Source organism: Diachasma alloeum, unplaced genomic scaffold, assembly GCF_001412515.2.
Source record: "Diachasma alloeum isolate Michigan unplaced genomic scaffold, Dall2.0 Dall_scaffold_00528, whole genome shotgun sequence".
In the NCBI taxonomy this organism is placed as follows: Eukaryota; Metazoa; Arthropoda; class Insecta; order Hymenoptera; family Braconidae; genus Diachasma; species Diachasma alloeum.
In genome coordinates this window covers 213893-237484 of record NW_021680660.1, presented here as the reverse complement: position 1 = coordinate 237484, position 23592 = coordinate 213893, and the positions used below count along the sequence as shown (strand labels likewise).

Genomic DNA, 23592 nt, shown 5'->3' with positions numbered 1-23592 from the left:
GGAGTGAAAAACCAATTATTAAAACTGGATATTGATCAGTTTTGAATGAATTGGTAATAAAACGCTCTTTTGGATTTAATTCTGATCCGAACATTAGAAGAATTATACTTTCCGCAGAAAAAAATTAAGCCATCGCATCAAAAGGAGAATGCGGTGTTAAAGCTATGAAAAACGTCAAGTATTTTGCCCAACTCGCCCCTATTGTTTCATACTTGTATAGACTCTCGATCGTCTTGGATGGCACGTCTGAGATCATTGAATTCTTGACGAATCATCTCCCTTAAATCGTTGAGAAAACTCGCATTGCTGCGGGTCAGAAGGGCTGCTGGGTCATCAACCAACTTAATCCTTATTTGTTCAAACTGAGTGGAAAATTAATTCTTCACGTACCAGCGTACATACATCGCCTCCACCGGGTGCTGATGAAGGTTGAACTCCAAGATACTGACCAGATCTGCTTCTCTTGATGTACATCGTGACACCTTGCGAAAGTTTATTCTCGTTGAAGGAGTTTTAGGATTATTTCTCGTGCAGTCTCGAGTCTGATACTAATGAGAAAGGCAGACACTTGATTAATTAATCAATGAGGCGGAGAGATTTATCTCGAAATGTTGAATATACGATGTCATAGACTTTGAATAATCAATAACAGTGAAGGTGGCAAGATTCAGAAGACAGTCGTTCCGAGGTGGCTTCGTTGGAATCCTTCACATGGGTTATATGTTTGCTTTCAATACCATTCTCACCCCCTTGTAACAGGCTCTAGAGACATGACCCCTGGATCAACTTAGATCTGATCAATTTTTTAGGCTTTTCTGGTTTGATCTGGGATGTGCTCTGATCCCAGAGAATTTTGTTTTCATCTGTCGGTTATCTGATCTCGTCTCTCTACTAGTTGCAGACCTTTGAGACTCCTTCTCCTCTACCATCTCTCTAGAGTTTCACACGGAGAGAATATAAAAATAAAAATTACTATGTGAACATAATAATCGAGGACCACACCGGAAAAACTTTTAAATTTAATACATTTAAACCGAACGTTCATGATGTAAAATTCAGTTTTTACCTTTTAATATAGTAGTTTTAACCAGATAAAACAGTTTTTCAAATTTGTTAAAAACGATTTATTTTTTAGTATTTTCTTTTTCATTTGCACAGGAAAGAGCTGTTTTCTTTAGTTTTTGCTTCCAAATGAAAGCTTTGTAATTGTTATTTATGTATAACTTTATTAAAATTATTTATTTATTAAAGCCTCGACGGCCTCGGCTAATTATGGAGTCAAATCATAACATATAATTTATACATTAAACAAATGTACACATATATATATATATGAGATCTAATAAATACTAGATGGTGAATAGCGTATATGAGTACGAGTAAACGGGTCATCCTACTTTGTTAATAGAATTTAGAATTTAGAGTAATGCGGCCGGTCAATTTCTTGCCCAGAGTCACCTAAATCATACGATTTTTTGTAACTTGCGCCTTATGCTGGTCAGTCCACCAGCCCCAGCCCTGTGCCTTTCACTGGGCTAATGAGGCTGGTCACCGCCACTTCATTTAGGTCAGCTGGTTCCATGAAAGCCTGACCCCAGCTCCTATATCTACGTATAGCCAGTAGGGGGTATTCGCACAGAATATGTGCGGCGTCCTCTCTACCGTCCCCGCATAGTCTACAGCCTGGCTGTTCAGCTAGCTTCATGTTGTACAAGTGAGCCCTGATGGTAGTGTGGCCTGTGAGAAGTCCTATCGCAACCCTCAGATTTTTCCTGTCCTGCGCCAGAAATTCTCTAGTCCTTCTATTTGACTGCTCCCCCATAAACAGTTTAGCCTGTCTACAGGTTGTGCTAGTTCGCCAGCGTTTTTCAAATTCCCGCTGTAGGTGATCTTCTATGATCTTTTTTCCCACTGCGAAAGGCACACCAATCAGACCCTCCGGAGGAACGCCTTCCGTTCCTCTTCTGGCCTGCCCGTCCACCTCTTCGTTACCCTGTATTCCGTGGTGGTCCGGAACCCAGGTTAGGGTGACTTTATTCCTCTCCCCTAAAGTGGCAAGTGCTTGCATACACTTCCACACCACTTTAGAATTAGTAGTGGCTTTTTCCAGTGCTTTTATGGCCGCCTGGCTGTCGCTGCAGATGAAGATTTTCATCCCTTCCGTCTCTTTTGCTACCAGGTGCTCGACACACTTGACTATGCCTACCACCTCGGCTTGAAAGACTGTTGCATGCTGGCCCAGGGGGAAGCTTTCCCCGAAGCCATCCTTCAACCGATAGATCCCCGCCCCAAAGCGTTCATTGTAGCTAGATCCATCGGTAAACCAGTAATCCTCCTTGGGTCCTGGTTTAAGTTTTGAATCTAGCCATTCCTCTCTGGATGGTATTCTAGTTTTGAAGGCTTTGTTAATTTGATATTTTCTCTGAATCCTGTCAGACTTGCCCGTGAAGGGATTTGCATTAAATCACCCAAGTTGGGTATGACCTTGGCCTGTCGATTTCCATTCCTATAGGCAGGATACTGAGTGCTATTTCTAGCGCCTCAGTAGGTGTGGTCTTCATGGCCCCCGTCGCGTCCCTCAGGAAAGTTCCCTGTAGGCCCTGAAACAGGTTCCCTGTTTCCACCCTTCCTGCCCTTGGCCACCAGACTACCGCAGCATACATTAGCCTTGGTAACAATACCATCTGATAGAGCCACAGTATCATTTTAGGGTTTAGCCCCCAGTTTTTCCCAATGTCCTTTCTGCATGCCCACATCGAGGATAACACTTTACTTCTCTATGTATAGATGTGATCCTTCCAACTGGGTTTATTATATAGAATTACTCCCAGATACTTTACTTTGTTGGTGTAGTTTACTACCGAGTCGTTCAGTATTAAGGTTCTGATCGTCTCTGGCTTGTATTTTTTTGTGAAGACTAGGACTGTGGTCTTGGCGGGATTCACCGAGAGGTCAGTTTCCCTGCACCAGCTCTCAACGATGTCAAGTGCCGTCGCCATCAGGTCTCTGAGCACCCTCAGAAAACCGCCTCTAACCACTATTGCCACATCATCGGCAAAGCCAATGACATGGCACCCCGCTCCACGCCGCCTTTCCAGAAGTTCGTTCACAACCAGATTCCACAGCAGAGGTGAGAGAACTCCTCCCTGCGGACATCCTCTGGATGGGCGCCCTTCTATATAGCTTTGTCCATGATTAGCCGACAGTCTTCTGCCCCTTAACATGGTCTGTGTCCAAGCAATGATCGTCCTAGGGATCTCATGCTTCTTCATAGCTTCTTCTATGGTTTCGTTCGAGGTGCTGTCAAAAGCTCCCTCAACATCCAAGAAGGCTCCTATGGCATATCCCTTGGCAGCGAATTGTCCCTCCACGAGTCTCACCAGATGGTGTAGGGCGATATCCGTGGATCTACCCTCTTGATACGCATATTGAGAGGGAGAGAGGGGGCTCGCTACCAAGGGCCCCATTTTTATGAATCGGTCCACAAGTCTTTCACAGCGTCTTCAATATGAAGGATGTAAGACTTATTAGACGGAAGTCCTTTGGTTTAATATACCCAACCTTGCCCGGCTTTAGAATGAAGACTATCTTAGTCTCGTTTTATTTCTTAGACCTCGCAACATGTCTCAGTGCTCATTATGATGGCCGCGAAAGCCTCAAAACTCAAATGTCTCATTGCTATACTGGCCATGAGGATTTTGGTAAGGGGTCCTATGATGTTCTCCATCCCCTTCTGTAGCAGGGCCAGGAAAATCCCAGCTGGCCCCGGCGCTTTGTAAGGCTCAAAGTTCTTTACAGCCCATTTGACTCCCCACGGTTGCACAATTTCGCCAGCCAAGGACCAGTCGTGAGTTTCGTGTTCGCCCCTTCGACTTCGCCTTCATTCTGTATCTCCTCCCTGGGATTCGGTGAATCCCGGAAAGTGTGTTTCCATTAGGAGTTTCAATGTTTCCTCCATTGTCTCCATATTGCTCCCATCCGGTGCTTGTAGGCTCCCTAGATATGTGGTCTTATTTGCACCAAGGATTTTCGCCAGCCTGACAGTCTCTGATGGGCTCTCAATGGTGCTCGTGGAAGCCGTCCAGCAGATGGCGGCTTTGATTGCCTTGTTGTACTTTGTGAGAAGTCCCCTGTAAGTCTTCCAGGCTGCTTTCTTACGGGAACCTTGTCGTGCATTCTTTGCCTTGTTGAAAGCCCTTCTGGTTTCATTCCTGAGTCCCCCAAGTTCGTCTTCCGACCACCAGGGTATCTCAGTCTTCCACCTTCTGGGGAACAACTTACAGTTCTCCTCATATGAGTCAATTATCACCCGGTGCAAGACCTTAGAGGCCTGTTCCAGTTGCTTCTTGCTGCCAAATCTGAGAGAAATTATCCTCAGCCTAAATGCTAGACTCTTCCGGTAATTTCCCCAGTCGGTCCGCCGTAGGTTTCTGCTCCACTCAGTCGCTTCTTCAAAAAGAACGGACATTCTTATGGTTCTATGATCCGAGGCCGAGAGGTCCTTTGAGACCCTCCAGTCTCCAACCTAGCCAGCCACATCATCCGTTGCCAGAGTTATGTCTAGTACTTCCTGTCACCTACGGTCCATGAAAGTTGGTTCTGTCCCCCTATTTAAAATATGGAGCCCTGCCCCCATGATGAACTCTTGGAGACTCTCTCCCCTGTTGTTGCAACCGGCGCTCTCCCATGCAGCATGATGGGAGTTCGCATCACAGCCCAACAGGAGTTGAACCCCCCTCCTTTTCACATGGTTGCACAGCCCCGTTACTTCATGCGGTGGGGGTAGCTCTGTTGAGTTATAGGGCATGTAAGCCGACCCTACTATTATATCCATAACCCTGCCTTATCCCAGGTTTAACTTTACTTGAGCCGCAGTTAGATCTCCCCCGCTGAACCGTGGACAGAGAAACGAATCTAATCCTTTAATAATTAGGCAGGTTCTCAATTTTTCTGGTGTATCGGCATGATATACCTTGCCACAACCAGTCAGTGCCTTAATAGCATTGTTGATTATCCAAGGTTCTTGGATCAATGCTATAACTGTCTGCATCCCAGCTAGAAGCTTGACTAGTATCGCCGAAGCCGCCTTACTGTGATGCAAGTTGATCTATACGATCTGTACCCGATTCATAGCTATGATAGCTATTTCTCTGATACTTCAGTCGTACCCGTCTTCTTTACCTCACTGCGGTCTCTCCCCAGCTCCCTTACGGTAGCCTTTTGGAGCCCACAGTGAGGTCTGAAGTTGCATGCCTTCAGTCCAGCAAGCGACCCGTCATCGACCAGCGCAGCGAAGTGGGCACTTTTGGCNCCTCACTGCGGTCTCTCCCCAGCTCCCTTACGGTAGCCTTTTGGAGCCCACAGTGAGGTCTGAAGTTGCATGCCTTCAGTCCAGCAAGCGACCCGTCATCGACCAGCGCAGCGAAGTGGGCACTCTTGGCGCCCCTAGATTCGCTGCCCCGAACGACGACCCACTTACTGGCCTTCAGGCCTGCATTTTGCTTCTCAAGAAAACTCAATGCTTCCTGAGAAGTAATTTCCGGGTCCTCCACGTGTATCACCACTCGATGCTTCTTAGGAAGCTTCGAGAGCACCACAACGCGGATGGTGTGCCCCGCTATTTTATTCTCAGGGAACAGACTCTTTAGCCAGCTCCCTGTGGCCTCGTCTGTGCAGTTCACCACAACCGCACTGTCCCTCTCCCAGACCCCGTCGAAGGTGGGTGCTTTGTCTCCGTCTGGTAAAGCCAATATGGCCCCCTTCAGGAGCTTCTTCACCTCTGTCACCCCCCCGGTATCCAACAATTCGAAATCCGTGTGAAATATCTTGTCTAGGCTGATTCAATTTCAGCAAAGTTTGTGAAAGGATCTAATCGCAATTAATTATTCTTGTTGGGAGATTATTCTCTTCTCCCCACAGTTAAAATCAAAATAAACACTAATCGAGAACATTGGCAAAACATGAAAAATATCTCTAACCTATTTTCGCCCGGCAATTCCTTTTCTTCGGATATCGTACGTGATGAAAAAAATGAGAAAATAGAGTAACACATGTGACATGTAATCATGGGAAATATGTCTAGATAGAGATGCTGGCTTATTCTGGAATGAACATGCTCTCGTTGATTTGATATTCGATCTCGAGGCAGCATATGGAGACGCTTCTGTAATATGTTCATGATGAAAGAAAGATGAAGGTGATGGTTTGATATTGATTTGAGGTTATTGCAATTCATCTGCAAAATATGTTCTCGTCCAGAGCAATATATATATTTTTTTTCCATTTTGTAACGACAAACCGGCGAGGACTGAATGCTGGAAGTGAGATGAGGGGGAATCTATTGTATTCCCACAGAAAATTAATCCCTTAATAAAAAATTCTGTCCCCTCCAATTAAATATTTAGGCCACATATGAAGTTTTCTATGGCAAAATAATGTTATGTCATTAAGCCCGACAAACCGCGATTCTAACCTCGCTTCGGACTCAATGACATAAATACTATTTTTCATCAGTATTCAATTTTTTCCTACATTGTACATGCATTAAAACATTTTTATATTCAATTTTAATAATAAATGAAAAATATTGAATTTGTGAAAAAGAAGTGGCAACGCCGGCCCAGCATGATATTTTTTTTCTCAGAGTTGGTAAGCCTGTCACACTCTCTTCAGGGTTTTCGCTGTACATAGTCACGCGCATAAACATGTGTAAATCTTTTCCCACGTAATTCTAATTTTCTATCCATGAGAAAAATCATTGTAAATGAGCCCCCGGGCCTCTCTGAAGTAACCTCAAACCGAGATCACTTTAGATCCACAACTTTCTTTCATACACGTTTAAATTTACCGCGTTTATCCCCACCCCATCGGCAGGTGCTACGTTGTCGCAGTTCATAGCTGCGCGCACGGAAATTATGATTTTTAGTGTTTTGTTCTCAATTTTGACCAAAAAATGTTCTGAACCGATGTAACTTTTCGTGCAGAAGGTGTATTTATTAATATATCAGACGTGGACGAAATTTTGTGACATCATTTGCATTTTCACGTTCATGATGTGAATTTTTCTACATTTGCCATTAGAACACAGGTTGAATTGCGTTATCGAATAATTTATTTCATTTGAACCATTCTCTTCAGCAATCTGAAACTGCATATAGGGCTTCAGAATATATTGAAAAATGTACTTAAAAAATTTCATAAAATTGGTTGCATTTTATTACCTCGCCGTTTCGTCCTTCGTGAAAGAAAAATTAAAATATCCAATGATTAAATTCTGTCATAAAAATAGCAAATTATCAGCAATCCATTGATTAAGTTGCCATGCGATGATGTAACGAGTATTTCTATCCAATTATTCCATAATTAATCCAATTTACTTGGACAACAAAAATAAAACTAAAACGATAAAATTGACTTTAATTGAATGAGATAGAATAGAAATTTCATTATAACTCATCGTTGGAGGTGAAAAAAATGAGAAAATCCTTGGGATTTCTTCTTCGTCTCTTGCATTCCTTTTTCTCTCAACCTGAGTCATAACTTCTGGTCGAAAATCTCTCGAGAGCGGAGGAGAAACGAGTGGAGTGGGGCTTCGAACCCGTAGTACGACGTGCCCAGCATCTCGAATCTCGAACTAATAGGATTACCAATTCTACGCGGGCTTGTGCCGTGCAAAAAAGCGCAGGAAATTGTTCAACTTTCATCGCCAAATGAAACCCAATTTTTTTTTACTCATTCTATTAGGGGATAATGGGAGGCGGGCTAAATAGGACCTAAAATAATGAGGGTTAGAATTGAATAATTTCTCAATTTTTTCTTCAATTGTGGACTATTGAGGATTTTTTTTGCAAAAAATGACCCTACATGTAATCACATGTTTTTATTTTCAAACCTTATGCACCGCCTCCGTTGCATAACGTTTACAAATTCAATAATGATGTTTGAATCTCATACCACAACTCTCCGTAATTTTTTACTCTTATGCGAAATTACAAGAACAATTTCCTCAATTCTGATTTTGACCAATCAGAACGCGGTATTCGGGGTCACGTGACAGGTTTCACACTGATAATTTTCCTGGCTGCAGGCAAATTATCAGACTGATAATTTCCCTGTAGCCTGTCAATAGTTTTCTACGAATTTGACAGATATTCCTCCCATTTTGGTGAAATGTGTCCCGTAATCCCGCACACCGCACCCTGATCGGCCAAAATCAGAATTGAAGAAATTGCCTTCCGAATAGACCTCGACTTTCAAAATTCATCAGATATTTCCCTCAAGTTTTCGTGCATATCAACGATCGGCATCAGTTTTGCAATAAAATCCATCGCGCTGCGCGCTTGGGATTTTAATCTGCAAAACTGATCTCTCTCGTTGCTATGCAACAAAACAGTCGGGAAATATTCAATAATTTTGAAGGTCTTAGGGTATTATAGCTGATCAGACCTCATAAGAGTTGACTTTGAAGCGACTATATGAGCGTTAGACCTTCCAAGGATCGCACGTATGAAAAAATCGTATAGAAATTTTCCATACGGATTGCGTACAGAATTTCTATAGGATTTTCGTATATGATATTCGGATATTTCTATACGGATATTTTTTATACAAATTATTTCTATATGATTTCTGTAGGTTTGATCCTATATAACCCACTGCCACATGTTTAGAACCATTTCGTACGGAGTTGCGACATTTCTCGACGTTTTTGTCTGGAGCGTCTAGACATCTTTCGTATGAAAACAAAAATTTATGTAGAAATTTATGTATAGAAATAATTCGTATACAAAATACTCATATAGAAATATCCGAATATCATATACGGAAACCCTATAGAATTTCTATACGCAATCCGTATAGAAAATTTCTATAGGGTTTTGTCATGTGTCAGCCCTTAAGCGTCATCTTATAAGGGTCTTACCATGTAAGATAGCATAAGGGTTGACCCTTGTAAAATCTAACTCTTATGTGACTGCATTAGAATTTTCCATTGTGAGGTCTGATCCTTATTGTAAGGTCGCATAAGGGTCGAGAATTACGGAGAGGGGTTGTCATCGTATAAGATTCAAATACCAATATTAATATCATCTTATGAAGGTTGAACTTATAAGGTTCAACCTTTATGCGACGTTATAAGTATTACATTTAACCTCTCTGCAGAGTTTTTCCCCTCTTTTCATTTTCGATCCTCACCTGACCCTTGGATGACCTGCATAAGGGTTACTTGACATCATGATGTGACCATTAATTGATTTTGCAATTCTCTGTTAACACAATGATCATTTACTGGACCAGTTCTTTGGAGTGAATCTACCAACCGAATAAATATTGAGAACAAGTTTTTATTTTAGAACTTTTTCTTTTAGGAGGAGTTGGATGATCGACCCAGTGTCGCGACAATCCTCTCCAACTTGGCGGACTACAGTAATACGATTCCGCCACCAACGGATCCGGACAGCAAGACAGCACCACCAGCACCCGGAGGTGCCCGTATGGGCACACTGGTTGGTGTCTTCTTACCCTGCATTCAAAATATCTTCGGTGTCATCCTCTTCATCCGTCTCACGTGGGTCGTAGGCACTGCTGGTGCGATTCAAGGATTTCTCATCGTCTTATGTTGCTGTTGTGTTGTAAGTCAATATTTTTATTCTACTAATACATCTCATACGATTCTAAGGTGACGTTATGATAGTATTAAACAGCATTCTATTTCTTACTAAATTTTCCTCTCGCTCTTTCCAGTTCCTGTAAATTTATACAAATTTATGATGAACACAATCTCCCATGAGTACCCCCTAACGCCGTGTAATTTTTCTCATCACAAACTTCGAACGAAAAAATTAAAAGTTCCTCTCGCCTTTTTTTAACATGAAAAGGCCACAATTTGCACTTTCAGACTTCAATTACTAGAGCCAGAGTTTTAGATTTTTTAATCTGAAATTTTCAGATTCATGTTGAACCGTAAATCCTCCCCCCCCCCCGCCTCCCGGTTTCTATAAGCCATCCACTTTTCTTCTTCACAAAGTTGGAAAATTGATGCAAATGTATGGATTATCACTCTCCAACTTTTTTTCCAAAGTTTTGGTATTAAAATTTTGAGAAACGCCTCGAATTCTGCTGCCATCAATGATGAGAAATTCAGGTCATTTCAGATCATCACATCATCAGATTAGAATGGAATACTATTTCCGTATGATAGTCATTCCCAATTTTACGGTTATTACGACTCTTCCCAAGTTTCCATCAACTCCATCAAAATTCGCCAATTCAGAACTTCGAAAATCACGTTTAAACTTCTTTCCCAGACTATGCTAACAGCAATTAGCATGAGTGCGATTGCAACGAATGGAGTCGTGCCTGCGGGTGGATCTTACTTCATGATATCGAGAAGTCTTGGTCCAGAGTTTGGCGGTGCAGTTGGAATGTTATTCTACACAGGCACAACTCTGGCAGCTGCCATGTACATCATCGGTGCAGTTGAGATTGTTCTGGTAAGTTTCCCAATTTCAAACATTGACACGAGCTCATATTCCTAATAACTTAGCATGTTTTTAACTTTTAAAAGACATACATGGCACCAAACCTTAGTATCTTCGGTGACCCTAACTCGGATCCAACGGTAATGGAGAATAACTTTCGAGTTTACGGTACGGGTTTGCTGATGGTGATGGGCACTGTTGTCTTCATCGGAGTTAAATTTGTCAACAAATTTGCTGGTGTCGCTCTTGCCTGCGTTATATTCTCCATTATTTCTGTCTACGTTGGGCTTTTCACAAATATCAATGGAAACGACGCACTTAAGTAAGTCATCTTCTGGTTATATCATGTTAAGGATATCGTACGGTTATAGAAATTCGATGTCTTATTTTGATCTGAACTATGCAAATAGTTTCAATGAGACCAACAAAAATTGTTCGTTGGGTCAATCTTGGTCAGGTTGGCTGGAACTTCAATTCTGATCACCTTACTCAAAAAATCACTAGTTTGCCTTCAGCAGCTGATCAACAGTCGCGCGATTTATTTAGCATATGGACCATTCCAGCTTCCTTAATTTTGAATTTATCAATTAAGGGCGAAGATATGACGATCTGAGTTCACAATACTAACTTTTCCCCGGTCATTGTCATTCAAAGAATAACCAACATTTGAGTTGACTTGTAATGCTGAATGAATTGTTTGGAGGGAACTGAAGAAAATCCTCACTGAGCTCTTCAATTTCTAACCCTTCCAACAACAATCTCAGCTGACAATCAATTCTAATCACTTCCTGGTATTGTTCCAATAGAATGTGTGTACTCGGTAAACGTCTTCTGAGAAACGTTTCCGTGAATGAGTGTGGAAAGAACTACAGCACAACGCACGATCTATTTTGCAATAGCACTTCAGGAACGTGCGATGAATACTACAGAACTCATGACTTAGAAATCGTGAAAGGAATCAAAGGACTTGCAAGCGGTGTTTTTCTAGGTGAGTTTCATTCCAAGTGTAGATCCTCAAAAAAATGATGCATAGTCTGATGATTCCAACTGATGTAAATTTTCAGAAAATCTTGCTGGAAGATTTCAAACCTTGGGGCAGTATATCGCTTACGGAGAAGACCCTGTTGACATTGACAAAATAACTAAACCAATAGCCCCTTATATTACGAATGACCTGACAACCGCATTTACTATTCTTATTGGGATATTCTTCCCATCTGTAACTGGTTCGTATAGTTCACAGTCTTGCCCTAATTTCGAGAAGATCCTTAAGTCTGATCTAATGTTGACGACTTTTATCCTCAGGTATTATGGCTGGCTCCAACCGTTCCGGCGACCTCGCAGACGCCCAGAAGTCCATCCCCATCGGTACAATTTGCGCGATCTTGACGACCTCGACAGTTTACCTCTCTTCAGTCTTGCTATTCGCTGGCACAGTGGACAACCTCCTCCTCCGCGACAAGTTCGGTCAAAGCATAGGAGGAAAACTCGTCGTAGCGAACATCGCCTGGCCGAATCAATGGGTCATCCTCATCGGCTCCTTCCTGTCAACTCTTGGCGCAGGTCTCCAGTCCCTCACAGGAGCCCCACGTCTCCTCCAAGCTATCGCCAAGGACGGCATCATTCCGTTTCTCTCGCCCTTCGCCAAGTCCTCGAGTCGAGGAGAGCCGACTCGAGCCTTGATCCTCACGATTCTTATCTGCCAGTGTGGAATCCTCCTCGGAAATGTTGATTACCTGGCTCCCCTTCTCTCGATGTTCTTTCTCATGTGCTACGGCTTCGTCAACCTCGCTTGCGCTCTTCAGACCCTCCTGAAAACCCCGAACTGGCGTCCCAGATTTAAGTACTATCACTGGAGTCTCTCCTTCATCGGGCTCTCCCTCTGCATCGCCATCATGTTCATGACCAGCTGGTACTATGCTCTCCTCGCTATGGGCATGGCAGGCATCATCTACAAGTACATCGAGTTTCGTGGAGCTGAGAAGGAGTGGGGTGATGGTATCAGGGGTCTAGCGCTATCAGCAGCGAGGTACTCTCTACTGAAGCTCGAAGAAGGTCCACCTCACACAAAGAACTGGAGACCACAGATCTTGATGCTGGTCAAGTTGACTGATGGTCTTGTACCGAAATATAGGAAGATGTTCGCATTCGCCAGTCAGCTTAAGGCTGGCAGAGGACTCACAGTCTGCGTCAGCTGTATCCAAGGAGACTTTACCAAGAATTCGGGAGAGGCTTTCGCTGCTAAGCAGAGTCTCAGGAAGATCGCGGATGAGGAGAAGGTCAAGGGATTTGTGGATGTACTCGTGGTTAGGGATGTTGTTGATGGACTCAGTTCGTTGATCCAGACGACTGGATTAGGCGGGATGAAGCCGAATACTGTGATTCTGGGATGGCCTTATGGATGGAGGCAGTCAGAGGACGAGAACTGGAGGACATTCTTGCAGACTGTGAGAAATGTCACCACTTCGAGAATGGCTGTTCTGGTGCCTAAAGGGATCAACTTCTTCCCGGATTCGACTGAGAAAGTGGTTGGATTTATCGATGTCTGGTGGATCGTACATGACGGAGGATTGCTCATGTTGCTACCATTCTTGCTGCGGCAGCACAGGACCTGGAGCAAATGCAAGATGAGGATCTTCACGGTTGCACAGATGGAGGATAACTCGATTCAGATGAAGAAGGATCTCAAGAAGCTGCTTTATAATTTGAGGATCGAGGGAGAGATTGAAATTGTCGAAATGGTAATGGGTGAAAATGTCTTATGATCAAAATTGTCCTTTATGAAGAACTTTATGATCAAAATTGGCCCTTATGAAAAACCCTGACGATGAACTTATTTGTTTCGATGATTGCAGATGAACTCTGATATTTCGGCATACACTTATGAGAGAACTTTGGTAATGGAACAGAGGAATCAGATGCTTCGTGAATTGCGATTAAATCCGCAACAGTCGCTCGGATTGGTGAGAATTTAATTTAATTCTTAAAAGATTAAACAATTTTCAATCGAAAAATTTCGATACCATTGAGACTGAGAAGACAAAAAAGTGTTTTCAATGATTGGATATTGAAATGTATCAATTGATAATTCCAACACGAATAAAATAAATTATACGATTATTATATTGAATGAACAAATAGAAATAATAATGATAAACATGAAGATAATAATGCAACATGGATACTGATGGGAAATGTGTCTCTTTGTTGCGTGCTCGTCACGGATAAGGTGCAGACATTGGACTTCGACAAGGTACTCAACGAGGAAATGTTACCCGTGGTTTGTCAGATAGAATCCGAAGCTCCATGTCTGACCCAACTCCCTCCAAAAATCCCCCCTCCCTCTCTCACATGAACGCACACATACAGAAAGTCAAAAGAATAATTTTATTAGTTTACTTCATTGACAATCCTCATACGTGTGCCGTATTGTCTTTCGTGTTTAATTGAATCATACTAAAAAACATCATAAAACCATCGAGGACTGGTTTTCGTCGACACCATTCGAGGAAATCCACTATGAAACCATTCACGTACCCTTAAATAACAGTGCATTCTGTCAGTTGAAAAAAAAATAATTTTTTTTACAAAAAAAAATATATGCAATGCACTGTAATCAGAGGTGAAATATTCTAGGAAGGGAATAAAATTATCCGACTACAAAAAAGTGAATTGGATCTTCCTGAGGCGCTATGCACATTCGAATTAAGTGACACCGTGATTACGAAATGTAAACGATTACACATGATGACGGCTTCCATTACAGAGATTAATAATTACAATTATGTGCAATCGCCTGACAAAAAAATTGATTACATGACCAGACGTGATTTTTCCAGGATGGGGTCATACAGCAAAATATGTCAGATGAAAGTTGTAGGGTATGGAGGGGGACACTCGGTACAGATGGAATTTATGCTCCTGTTATTCATGTTTTTATGTTGCAAGCATGAAGTCAGCTTTTTAAACGGCAACATAATTTTTGGCCCCATGAAAGTTGTGCACAGTTTTTTCATCAATTTTCTATGACATATCGCACGGAAATAAACCAAAATGAAATCATTTTGATTTAGGCTTCCGTACCATGTCTGAGTGCTAGGATATTGTTTTCTTACTAATAGATCAATTCATGAAGTGAACACAAGTGGCCTCTAACTATGCAAACAAGAATTGTTTCCGTAGCGGATGACTATTCATTTTTCATCAGTTTGACAATCGTCTTTTCCCCAATCTTTGGCTGTGGTTTTGTGCAGTGGTCGCCTCGACCTCCTCATCTCACACCACTCGATTTTTATTTATGGGGTTATGTTAAGGATATAGTTTACACCAATCGTCTAACAACACCTGCAGACCTGCAGCGACGCATCAGAAATGCCATATTGCAAACATCCCACCCACAGTTCTTCAGTCTTTTCTTGGAAACTTTCGACGTCGGTTGGGTCTGTGCCTCGCTGTGAATCGCAGCAATGTCGAATATCTCTTGCAATGACTGTTGCCTACAACTACACGATCACATATGTGCAACTCATGGAACAGAACCTGTAGGAGCGTTTAAATAAAGATGATCCTATTGTGGTGTATTTCCGTGCGATATTTCATAGAATATCGATGAAAAAATAAAAAATAAAAAAAAGGATATGGGTGGATTCGCCTCAACTAGATGCACAAATTTCAGGCGGTCAAAAATTGTCGCCATTTGATAAAACTGATTGCATGCTTGCAGCATAAAAACATAAATTCCATCTGCCCCTCTCCATACCCTACAACTTTCATCTGACATGTTTTACTGTATGACCCCTCCCTGGAGAAATTTTCAACTGCCCTGTTTCAAATGGGAAACCTTGCATATTCTCTTCCACACGGAGAGAAATATTCAGTAAAAATTACGAAACAATTCACGTAATCCGCAATGAGGAATCGTTTCCCAGCAATTTTTATAGGAATGGAAGAAAAGAAATCTGAAACGTTCATTGAATTTTCAGGGTCATCACCGAAGAAAGTACGAAATTATTACGTATTTTTTCCCGAAGAAGTAAAGTCTTACAAAAACTTTCCGATTTATTATGCCCTCAAAATGAAAAATTCTTGAACGTTCAACAATGTTGACGAAGCTGGTGAGTTATTTCTACGTTCCGTTCCGTAAAATTTCTCAATCGTTGGGGAAAAATTACGGAACGACTTGTTGTGCCCACAGCGGAACAATTGTAGAATTTACTACCATTTGTTCTGACTCAGTTCTGACTCACACTTTTTATTGAATTTTACTTCGCTTGCGGATTACGTTTCGAAACGTAATTCTTACATTTTTTTCCGGTAATTTTTATTAAATTTTTCTCTCTGTGTAATCATTTTAATCGCTGTAATCAACATGATGATCACGAGGAGAATACGATGTAAATATTTATACTGATCAAGCTTTGCAGCCAGAATTTTTCAAAAATCGATCGACAGGGCTGAATAAATTCCAGAGAATGTCACGAACCTTTTGATCAACAACTGTTGTGATGTTGGATTTCTAAGCCTCCTGAGTCTATCATCTCAATCATCTATACTTATGTCACGTAGCGTACACGATCGCACCATCGGACTAGTCATTCAAAACGTGAAATAAGTAACTGTTCGGCTCGAACCTTCTGTTTAACCTTTACGTTAAATACTTAACTTCGTGTTATACTTGACCTCTAAACTTGACACCTGACTCTTACGGTATTTCTACCATAATTATGGCACACTTGACTAATTCGCAGAAATTTCGGCTTCGAAGAACAATACTTAAAAGCATGATTGAATAAATTTCAAATAATTAGATCCTGATTACACAAACTGATCACAAAGAAATATGATCATATGATTTCAGTGATCACAATGACTTCATTAATTTCCAGGGAGTGACACCACGATTCCGAATGTGAATAGCTCCTCAGATATCCGTCTAAAATACCAAGTGGATCTCTTTTACCTCCCGAAACATATTTTCCCGCTTAGTTGGCACGTTCATTTCGCCAGCTTGAATTGATTAATGTACTTGGCCATCATAGAGCTTTAATTTAGCCTAGAAAGATGTTTCTAAAACAAGCCATGAATCTAACGTTCAACCCTCTAAGGTGAATTTTAATATCCCCACTCTACGGCCTTGAAAGCGAAATGCCAGCTTCCCCACTCGAGCGCCCTACGACGCTTTACTACGCTTCTCACCTTAGAGGGTTAATGAAACAAAACACTCATTTGAAAATTTCTCATCAGGTGCAAGCGGTTGTCGATCATCATCACAATATAGATGTAAAGACAGCGACTAAGGTGAGGTTCCAGGAGCCAGGGTATCAGGCGAATGGTATTGACGAGGCACAGGAGAAGCTTGTGCAGGAAACGACTCTCGGAAAAGAACCTGAAAGTGGTGATAATAATGAAAACAAAGAGAAGGCTAATTTTGTGGCAAAATCGGAGGAGGAAAAGCATTTGTTGTCTGGATCACCGAAAGCGGAGAACAAAGAGACGAGTGAGAAGGCCAAGGAGGCGAAGGAGAGTGCTAACGACAAGAACGAGAGCGAGAGCAGTTCTGCTCCGCAGCAGCCAATCAAACCGTAATTTTTTCGATTCTTTTGAATTGCTTTCGCTGAGTGGACTTGTTATCAATTTTTTGGGGTTTTAGGGATGAGGATGATGTACGGCGTATGCACACTGCAGTCAAACTGAACGAGGTCATTGTTAACAAGAGCCATGACGCTCAGCTGGTGATTATCAATCTTCCTGGACCACCGAAAGAAACGAAAATGGAACGTGAATCCAGTTGTAAGTATTGATTGATTAATTTGTTTATTTTAAACATGCATCTCATAGCCGTAGCTAATATTGGAATTCAATATGTGTAAAAAACTATAACAATTTGCGATCGTAACATAGATGTGGGAGCCATCAAGTGGTCCCTAAACTAACTACTTTTGGGGGCCAACCAATGAGGTCACGGAAAACCCAGTGATCTTATTGATCGACGCCTATCATTGGTTAACTCCCAGTGATTTCATTGGTTGGCCCCCAAGACTAGTTAATTTAGAACTCACTTGGTGGCTCTCACATCTACGTTGCGATCACGAATAGCAGATCTGAAATAAACGAGGAGCGGTTATACAATGTAGCGGTCGACAGATTCAAGATGGCAGTTTTATAAGCAATGCGTAACAGTATTAATCTAGTGTTTTTTTTATTCATTGCTTTTACAGTAGAATCTAGCAGTTCGCATACTGGTAAAACGCATAGGACCTAGATGTTTGCATATTTTCACTCTAGATATTCGCATATTACGAACCGCCTTCTTACCCCTTCTGTAATGAATCTCTTAACTCTGAGACGTGCGCATTACCTAATGCGCACATCTGGTATTTCAAATTCGATTCAAATTCGATGCATAGAATCATGAGAAATGTTGCAATGAATCCGAGAAACTTTGAAGCTATTGAACTATTTCCTTTAGAAATACAGAACTTTTTTCTTATAAATGGTTTTATATGAATAATAAAGTTGTCCGGAACTGAAAATTCTAAACAAATACTTTAATGATGTCTCGGAAATTCATCAAAGTTACTTTGAGGATAGGTTATTCCTGCACTCCTGAATTCTATTTTGTTGCATCACTTTCAATTTCAGTTCTACTGCACTCGTCGTCATTAGTAATGTAGTTTATGACATAATTCATTGTGATATATTATTAATAATTTTTTATGATGCCTGCCTCAAAAGTGCTCTTTTCGCATACTGAAGGGGGTGAAGAAAGTAAGTGAGGAATTATGCAGCTACATCGTGCGGAACAAAAATTATGCCAACTGCTAGGTCCTACTGTATTGATGATTGAATTGTTATCCTTCATTTCTCATATCTTGCTGAATTTCCAATTTCTGATATCTCGCTAAAAATGTAATTTTCGATGTATCCCAGATCCTTTCATTTCTTTGAGAATTCTCTAGACCCTCTGGAGAGTAGATCTCTTACATTTCCGCTCTCACTTATTATAATTATCCGAACCTCTCATTTGTTATATTTGTGACATTATCTTCAGCAAAACAACGTAAGAACAGACTATTCGGCTCGTGACAAGTAATACAGGCGTGCCAGAGTGCGACGTCAGACTAGCACTATTAATCCCTCACGTATAGAGTCGATACCGTGTATCAACCCATAAAAATGTGAATGACTCTCTTAAAAATTAATTCTGTAGTGAAGTGGTAAAACCAGGTAAGTGCATAAAATGAAATTTTACAGGAGAGCAAAAAAACGGCTATGTCATCGATAGTGGGAAATTTAGTACAAATGACGCCAAATCTTTATTCTACTGTCCTTTAACTTTTTACCCTATTATTATCAAATTGCGGAATTAATACTTTACGCAGTTTTAAGTAGTTACCTCAAGTCAAGTTGAATTAACTCGTTGGGTTATCACAAAAAAAACAGATATGTTGACTTAGCACATGAAGTATGTCAATTTCACTAGGGTACGGTCAAATGTTACGAGGGTCACTAAGAGGAGGGTCAAGCGTTACGAGGGTCACTAAAGGGAGGGTCAAGCGTCACGAGGGTCACTAAGGGGAGGGTCAAACCTCACGAGGGTCACGATGGTCAAAGGTCACGGCGGTCACTAGAGGGAGGGTCAAACGTCACGAGGGTCACTAAGGAGGAGGTCAAACGTCACGAGGGTCATTAGAGGGATAGGGTCAAACGTCACGAGGGTCACTAGGGGGAGGGTCAAACGTCACGAGGGTCCCTAAGGGGAAGGTCAAACGTCACGAGGGTCAAAAGTCACGGCGGTCACTAGAGGAAGGGTCAAACGTCATGAGGGTCACTAGGGAGAAGGTCAAACGTCACGAGGGTCACTAGGGAGGGAGTCAAACGTCACGAGGGTCATTAGGGGGGGGGTCAAACGCCACGAGGGTCACTAGGGGGAGGGTTAAACGTCACAAAAGTCGCTAGGGGCAGGGTCAAATAAGGGTCAGGAGTTGAGCCTTATCCTCTTTCCTTCAAGAGGAAATCCATAGTAGCTTTTTCTACGTTTGGGGTACTTGAAAAACTATTTTTTTTCATTTTCCCAGATTTTGTCGGTGGCCCTATATGAAGATATTTTTCTTTCTTTTTTATTTTTTTTTATTTTTTCAATAACTCAAGTTTTATCCATCCGATTTTGATATATTAAGCGTCAAAATTTTCCATTTTTACATTCTATAAGAATATTAAAATCGGATTGGTAGAACTTGAATTATTGAAAAAAGAAAAAAAACGGAAAATGAAAGAAAAAACATCTTTAAATTGGGTCACCAAAAAAATCTGGAAAAATAGAGAAAAATAGTTTTTCCAGTTTCCCAAAGAGAAAAAGCCACTATGGATTTCCTCATAAAGGAAAGAAGGTAAAGGTCAACTCCAGACCCTAATTTGACCCTCTCCCTAGCGACCCTCGTGACGTTTGACCCTCCCCCTAATGACCCTCATGACGTTTAACTCTCCCCCTAGTGAACCTCGTGACGTTTGACCCTCCCCCTAGTGACCTTCGTGACGTTTGACTCTCTCTCTAATGACCCTCATGACATTTGACCCTCCCCCTAGTGACCCTCGTAACGTTCGAGCCTCCCCCTAGTGATCCTCGTGACGTTTGACTCTCCCTCTAATGACCCTTGTGACGTTTGACGCTTCCTCTAGTGACCTTCGTGACGTTTGACCCTCCCTCTAGTGGCCGCCGTCACCTTTAACCCTCGTGACCCTCGTGAGGTTTGACCCTTCCCTTAGTGACCCTCGTGACGTTTGACCCTCCCCCTAGTGACCCTCGTGATGTTTGACGTTCCCTCTAATCACCCTCCCCTTAGTGACCCTCATAATGTCTGACGTTTGACGTTCCCTCTAATCACCTTCGTGACGTTTGACCCTCCCCCTAGTGACCTTCTTGACGTTTGACCCTCCCCCTAGTGACCTTCTTGATATTTGACCCTCCCCCGTGACGTTTGACCCTCCCCCTAGTCACCCTCGTGACGGTTGACCCTCCCCCTAGTGACCCTTATGAGATTTATTTATTAGATGGGTCATTTTGCTCCTTTTGTCATTTGTGTCCCCCTGGCCCGTTTTGCCCCCATCCTGTTTTTCAAAATAACACTTGGAATAAGGAATTGAGTTTCTATCAATACATATGGAGATAAGTGAAGTTACCTCCTCTAGGTCCTCCCAATTTTGGGAGTTATGTCAACTTACCTCCAATTGCATTGATAGAAAATTGAAACTCGCACATAACTCTTTTTTTATTTTTCATGTAACCCCATAAAATATTATTTTTAGACCAAACCTTTCCGTCAGCACTTGCAGATCAATATTACAATGTGATTGGTGCAATAAAACCAATTTCGAAAAAAATGCAGTTACCTCGTTTTATCACTTCACTACAGAATTATTTCCAAAACTATGGAAAGTAACTCAACCGAACAAATAACAACAACAAAATGAATACTGTTGCTTCAATTACATATGCACAGTAACAAATCCAGAGTGAATTTCGACTCTGAGTCCATACCAAACAGAGTAAAAATAAGTCCACACCGTTTTTCGGTATGGATATACGGAGTTAATTCACGCCGGAGGGAAATACAGCGAGTGGAATGAAAATTCACACTGCCATGGTGTCAAAATGAACATATTAATCAACACAGTTCAGTGTGAAAAATAAAAATTAACTACGTGCCGAAATTTGACTCCGGGTGAGAGAGTTAATTTTAACACCGGAATATTTAACCCCTCACACCAGAGACAGTAACACCAATTTTTTTTTACCGTGTGGGTTTCATAATTTTTCGTTGATCAGAAGGGATCCCATTCTAGTTGGGCTAAAACCATCACGTCATGACGTAATTTCTCCAACGTTGTATAATACGAATATCGAATTCAATATTACAAATGTTGCGGAAGCCTGTCACACTTTTTACTGAGTTTGTCATCTCATTCGTCTATTCTCACGGCATAGAGGCGCGAAAACGTGCCGTCGGAGTAGTATAAGAAACCAGAGGATGGCTAGCAACTATAACAATGAATCAAAAGCAATTAAATAGAGGATAAGAAGCCTTCCTTCATGAGTTCTGACCTATTACTCAAAGAACAAAATTTTCTCCTTTCAGATATGGAATTCCTGGAAGTACTAACCGAGGGCTTGGAAAAAGTTCTCATGGTGCATGGATGCGGTCGCGAAGTTATCACAATGTACTCGTGAAGTGAGCCACCAAGCCCAAAATGTCGTACCGAAAAAATACGCCATAAAATGTCTAGTTTACTTTATTTCTATCTACGATGCAAATTTTCGCATCTAGCTGTGCAACTCTCGTGCCATCGATGGGCAGTAACGTGAATTTTTATAAAATTTGCGCCCCAGTACGACCTCGTATTCTGGTTATTACATAAGAAGAAAAAATCCTCGAGCTCGTTATCCATAACAGAAATGACTCTCTTGGTGGAAAAGTGAGAAAACCAGTGGTGAAAAAAGATAATGAGAGAGAAAATGGAGAAATTCGATTGAAGCTTACTTACCTTCCGGCCTCGTGACGTCTGGATGAGCCTTGATTATGCCAAAGTTACGTGCCAAGGATAAGTTTCCTTTGAATGGATTTCGATCCTGTGTCACATATGTACGAAAAGTTTTTAGCCAAAACTATTCGTTAGACGTCACGAGATAAAACATAAAAATGCTCCATTAATCGAGTCTCAGGCTAATACTTTTGCTAATTAGATTCAAATTCGACGTGTCGTTAGCGTTCCTTCGATACGCCGTCCGAATAACATGACAAGAATAAAAAAATCGTAAAACTAATTCAAAGTGGTCAGATAGGTTAGACCGGTCGACCGTAACCTCATCGTGCAGATTTTGGTTGATATCTCTGAATCCGATTGAATATCAGAATCTTCATGAAGATCTTTTCTGCGGAGAAGAACAATGTCTACAAGAAAGTCTCCATGAAAGTTTTCTATCCCACTTGAATCCCGAAATATCGCTTGATCTGTTTTCAAGTGAAATTGACATAACCTATTTGATAACTTGACCACTCGTTATCCCATGTTTACCTCTCATCTCTTTATAAAAACGATAAAACTCCCATCGAGACATAAAATCAAAATTTTTGGTCAGCGGATAGGGTCGAAGCATCATGGAAAAACACTGCCAGAAAAATTTCCACCTGCTTCGATGTTTAACCTAATGACAAATCTTAGAGGCTCATTTTTCTACATGCATTGTCGTTAATGAATTATATTACGAAATTAATAGGTGTGTGTAACAATCGTTTCACCTGCTTGTTAGATAAAGAAAAATAAACAATTAGAAAGTTTTGAGGGTATGAAGTACATTAGGTAGTGAAATTCTTAGTGAGCTAGAGGTTTGATTCGTATTGAAATAGTTAGTCTCATCGTCAAGTGGGATGAAATCCTTAATATTTCTATTGCTCAGTAGGATCGATTATTTGTTTCATCGAAGTTTCTATTACAATTTTATTTTTTTGTGCTGTCGAATTTAGATTTAAGTTGTTAACTGTCGTTTTATCACACTTGACCGTTGGTATCATACTGACATAATGAATTTTCTTTACCGACTGACTCTGGCGACTCTCTCAATAGTTACAACTCCCGTTAATGATATTTTCACAGAAGTATCAATTTCTTAGATCTCACAGTCGTATTGATACTGTCCAAGGCCTACTGGTCGTATCGAGAATGAGCTTTCGATTGATAATACGAAAGGTATTGATTATTTAGGAGGTATTGTGGACAGATTCAGGAGGAGATTTGTCGTCAGTGGTGAAATTGGATTATCTTCGCGTTTACAATGAAAAAATAACTAAATGATTGATTGAACATCGTGAGATTGTAAGAAAATAAGATAAAATTGATTATCAATTTTTTTATATTTTCGCGGACAAAATCTTGCGAATAGATTTAAAAAGGATGAATTTATCTCTTTATGTTGACAAGATGCAAGAGTTTAAAGTTTTAACAAAATAAGTGATAAATTTCATTGAATGAGGAACCGAATTGAGTGTCACAAATTCGTGATCATGTGAGACTTTAACCTATTGCACAGCCAAAGCCATGCCGCGCTGCTGTTGGCAGC

At 41.2% G+C, this 23592-nt stretch overlaps 1 protein-coding gene across 3 annotated transcripts in view; it reads left to right on the top strand.

Annotated features, from left to right (window-relative positions):
- LOC107042837 (solute carrier family 12 member 4) overlaps positions 1-22822 on the top strand; it is a 288759-nt gene extending 265937 nt beyond the window's left edge. For 2 of the 3 annotated variants that reach the window (XM_015264036.1, XM_015264038.1), the window contains 11 exons: positions 9366-9629; positions 10305-10490; positions 10565-10800; positions 11285-11466; positions 11543-11704; positions 11784-13219; positions 13334-13441; positions 13708-13731; positions 16722-17059; positions 17128-17267; positions 21614-22822. In XM_015264036.1, the coding sequence (XP_015119522.1) occupies positions 9366-9629; positions 10305-10490; positions 10565-10800; positions 11285-11466; positions 11543-11704; positions 11784-13219; positions 13334-13441; positions 13708-13731; positions 16722-17059; positions 17128-17267; positions 21614-21705 (3168 nt within the window). In that variant the 3' untranslated portion in view covers positions 21706-22822. The remainder of the gene's footprint in view (positions 1-9365; positions 9630-10304; positions 10491-10564; positions 10801-11284; positions 11467-11542; positions 11705-11783; positions 13220-13333; positions 13442-13707; positions 13732-16721; positions 17060-17127; positions 17268-21613) is intronic. The other variant, XM_015264037.1, reaches the window with a different exon arrangement.
- The last annotated feature ends 770 nt before the right edge of the window (positions 22823-23592 follow it).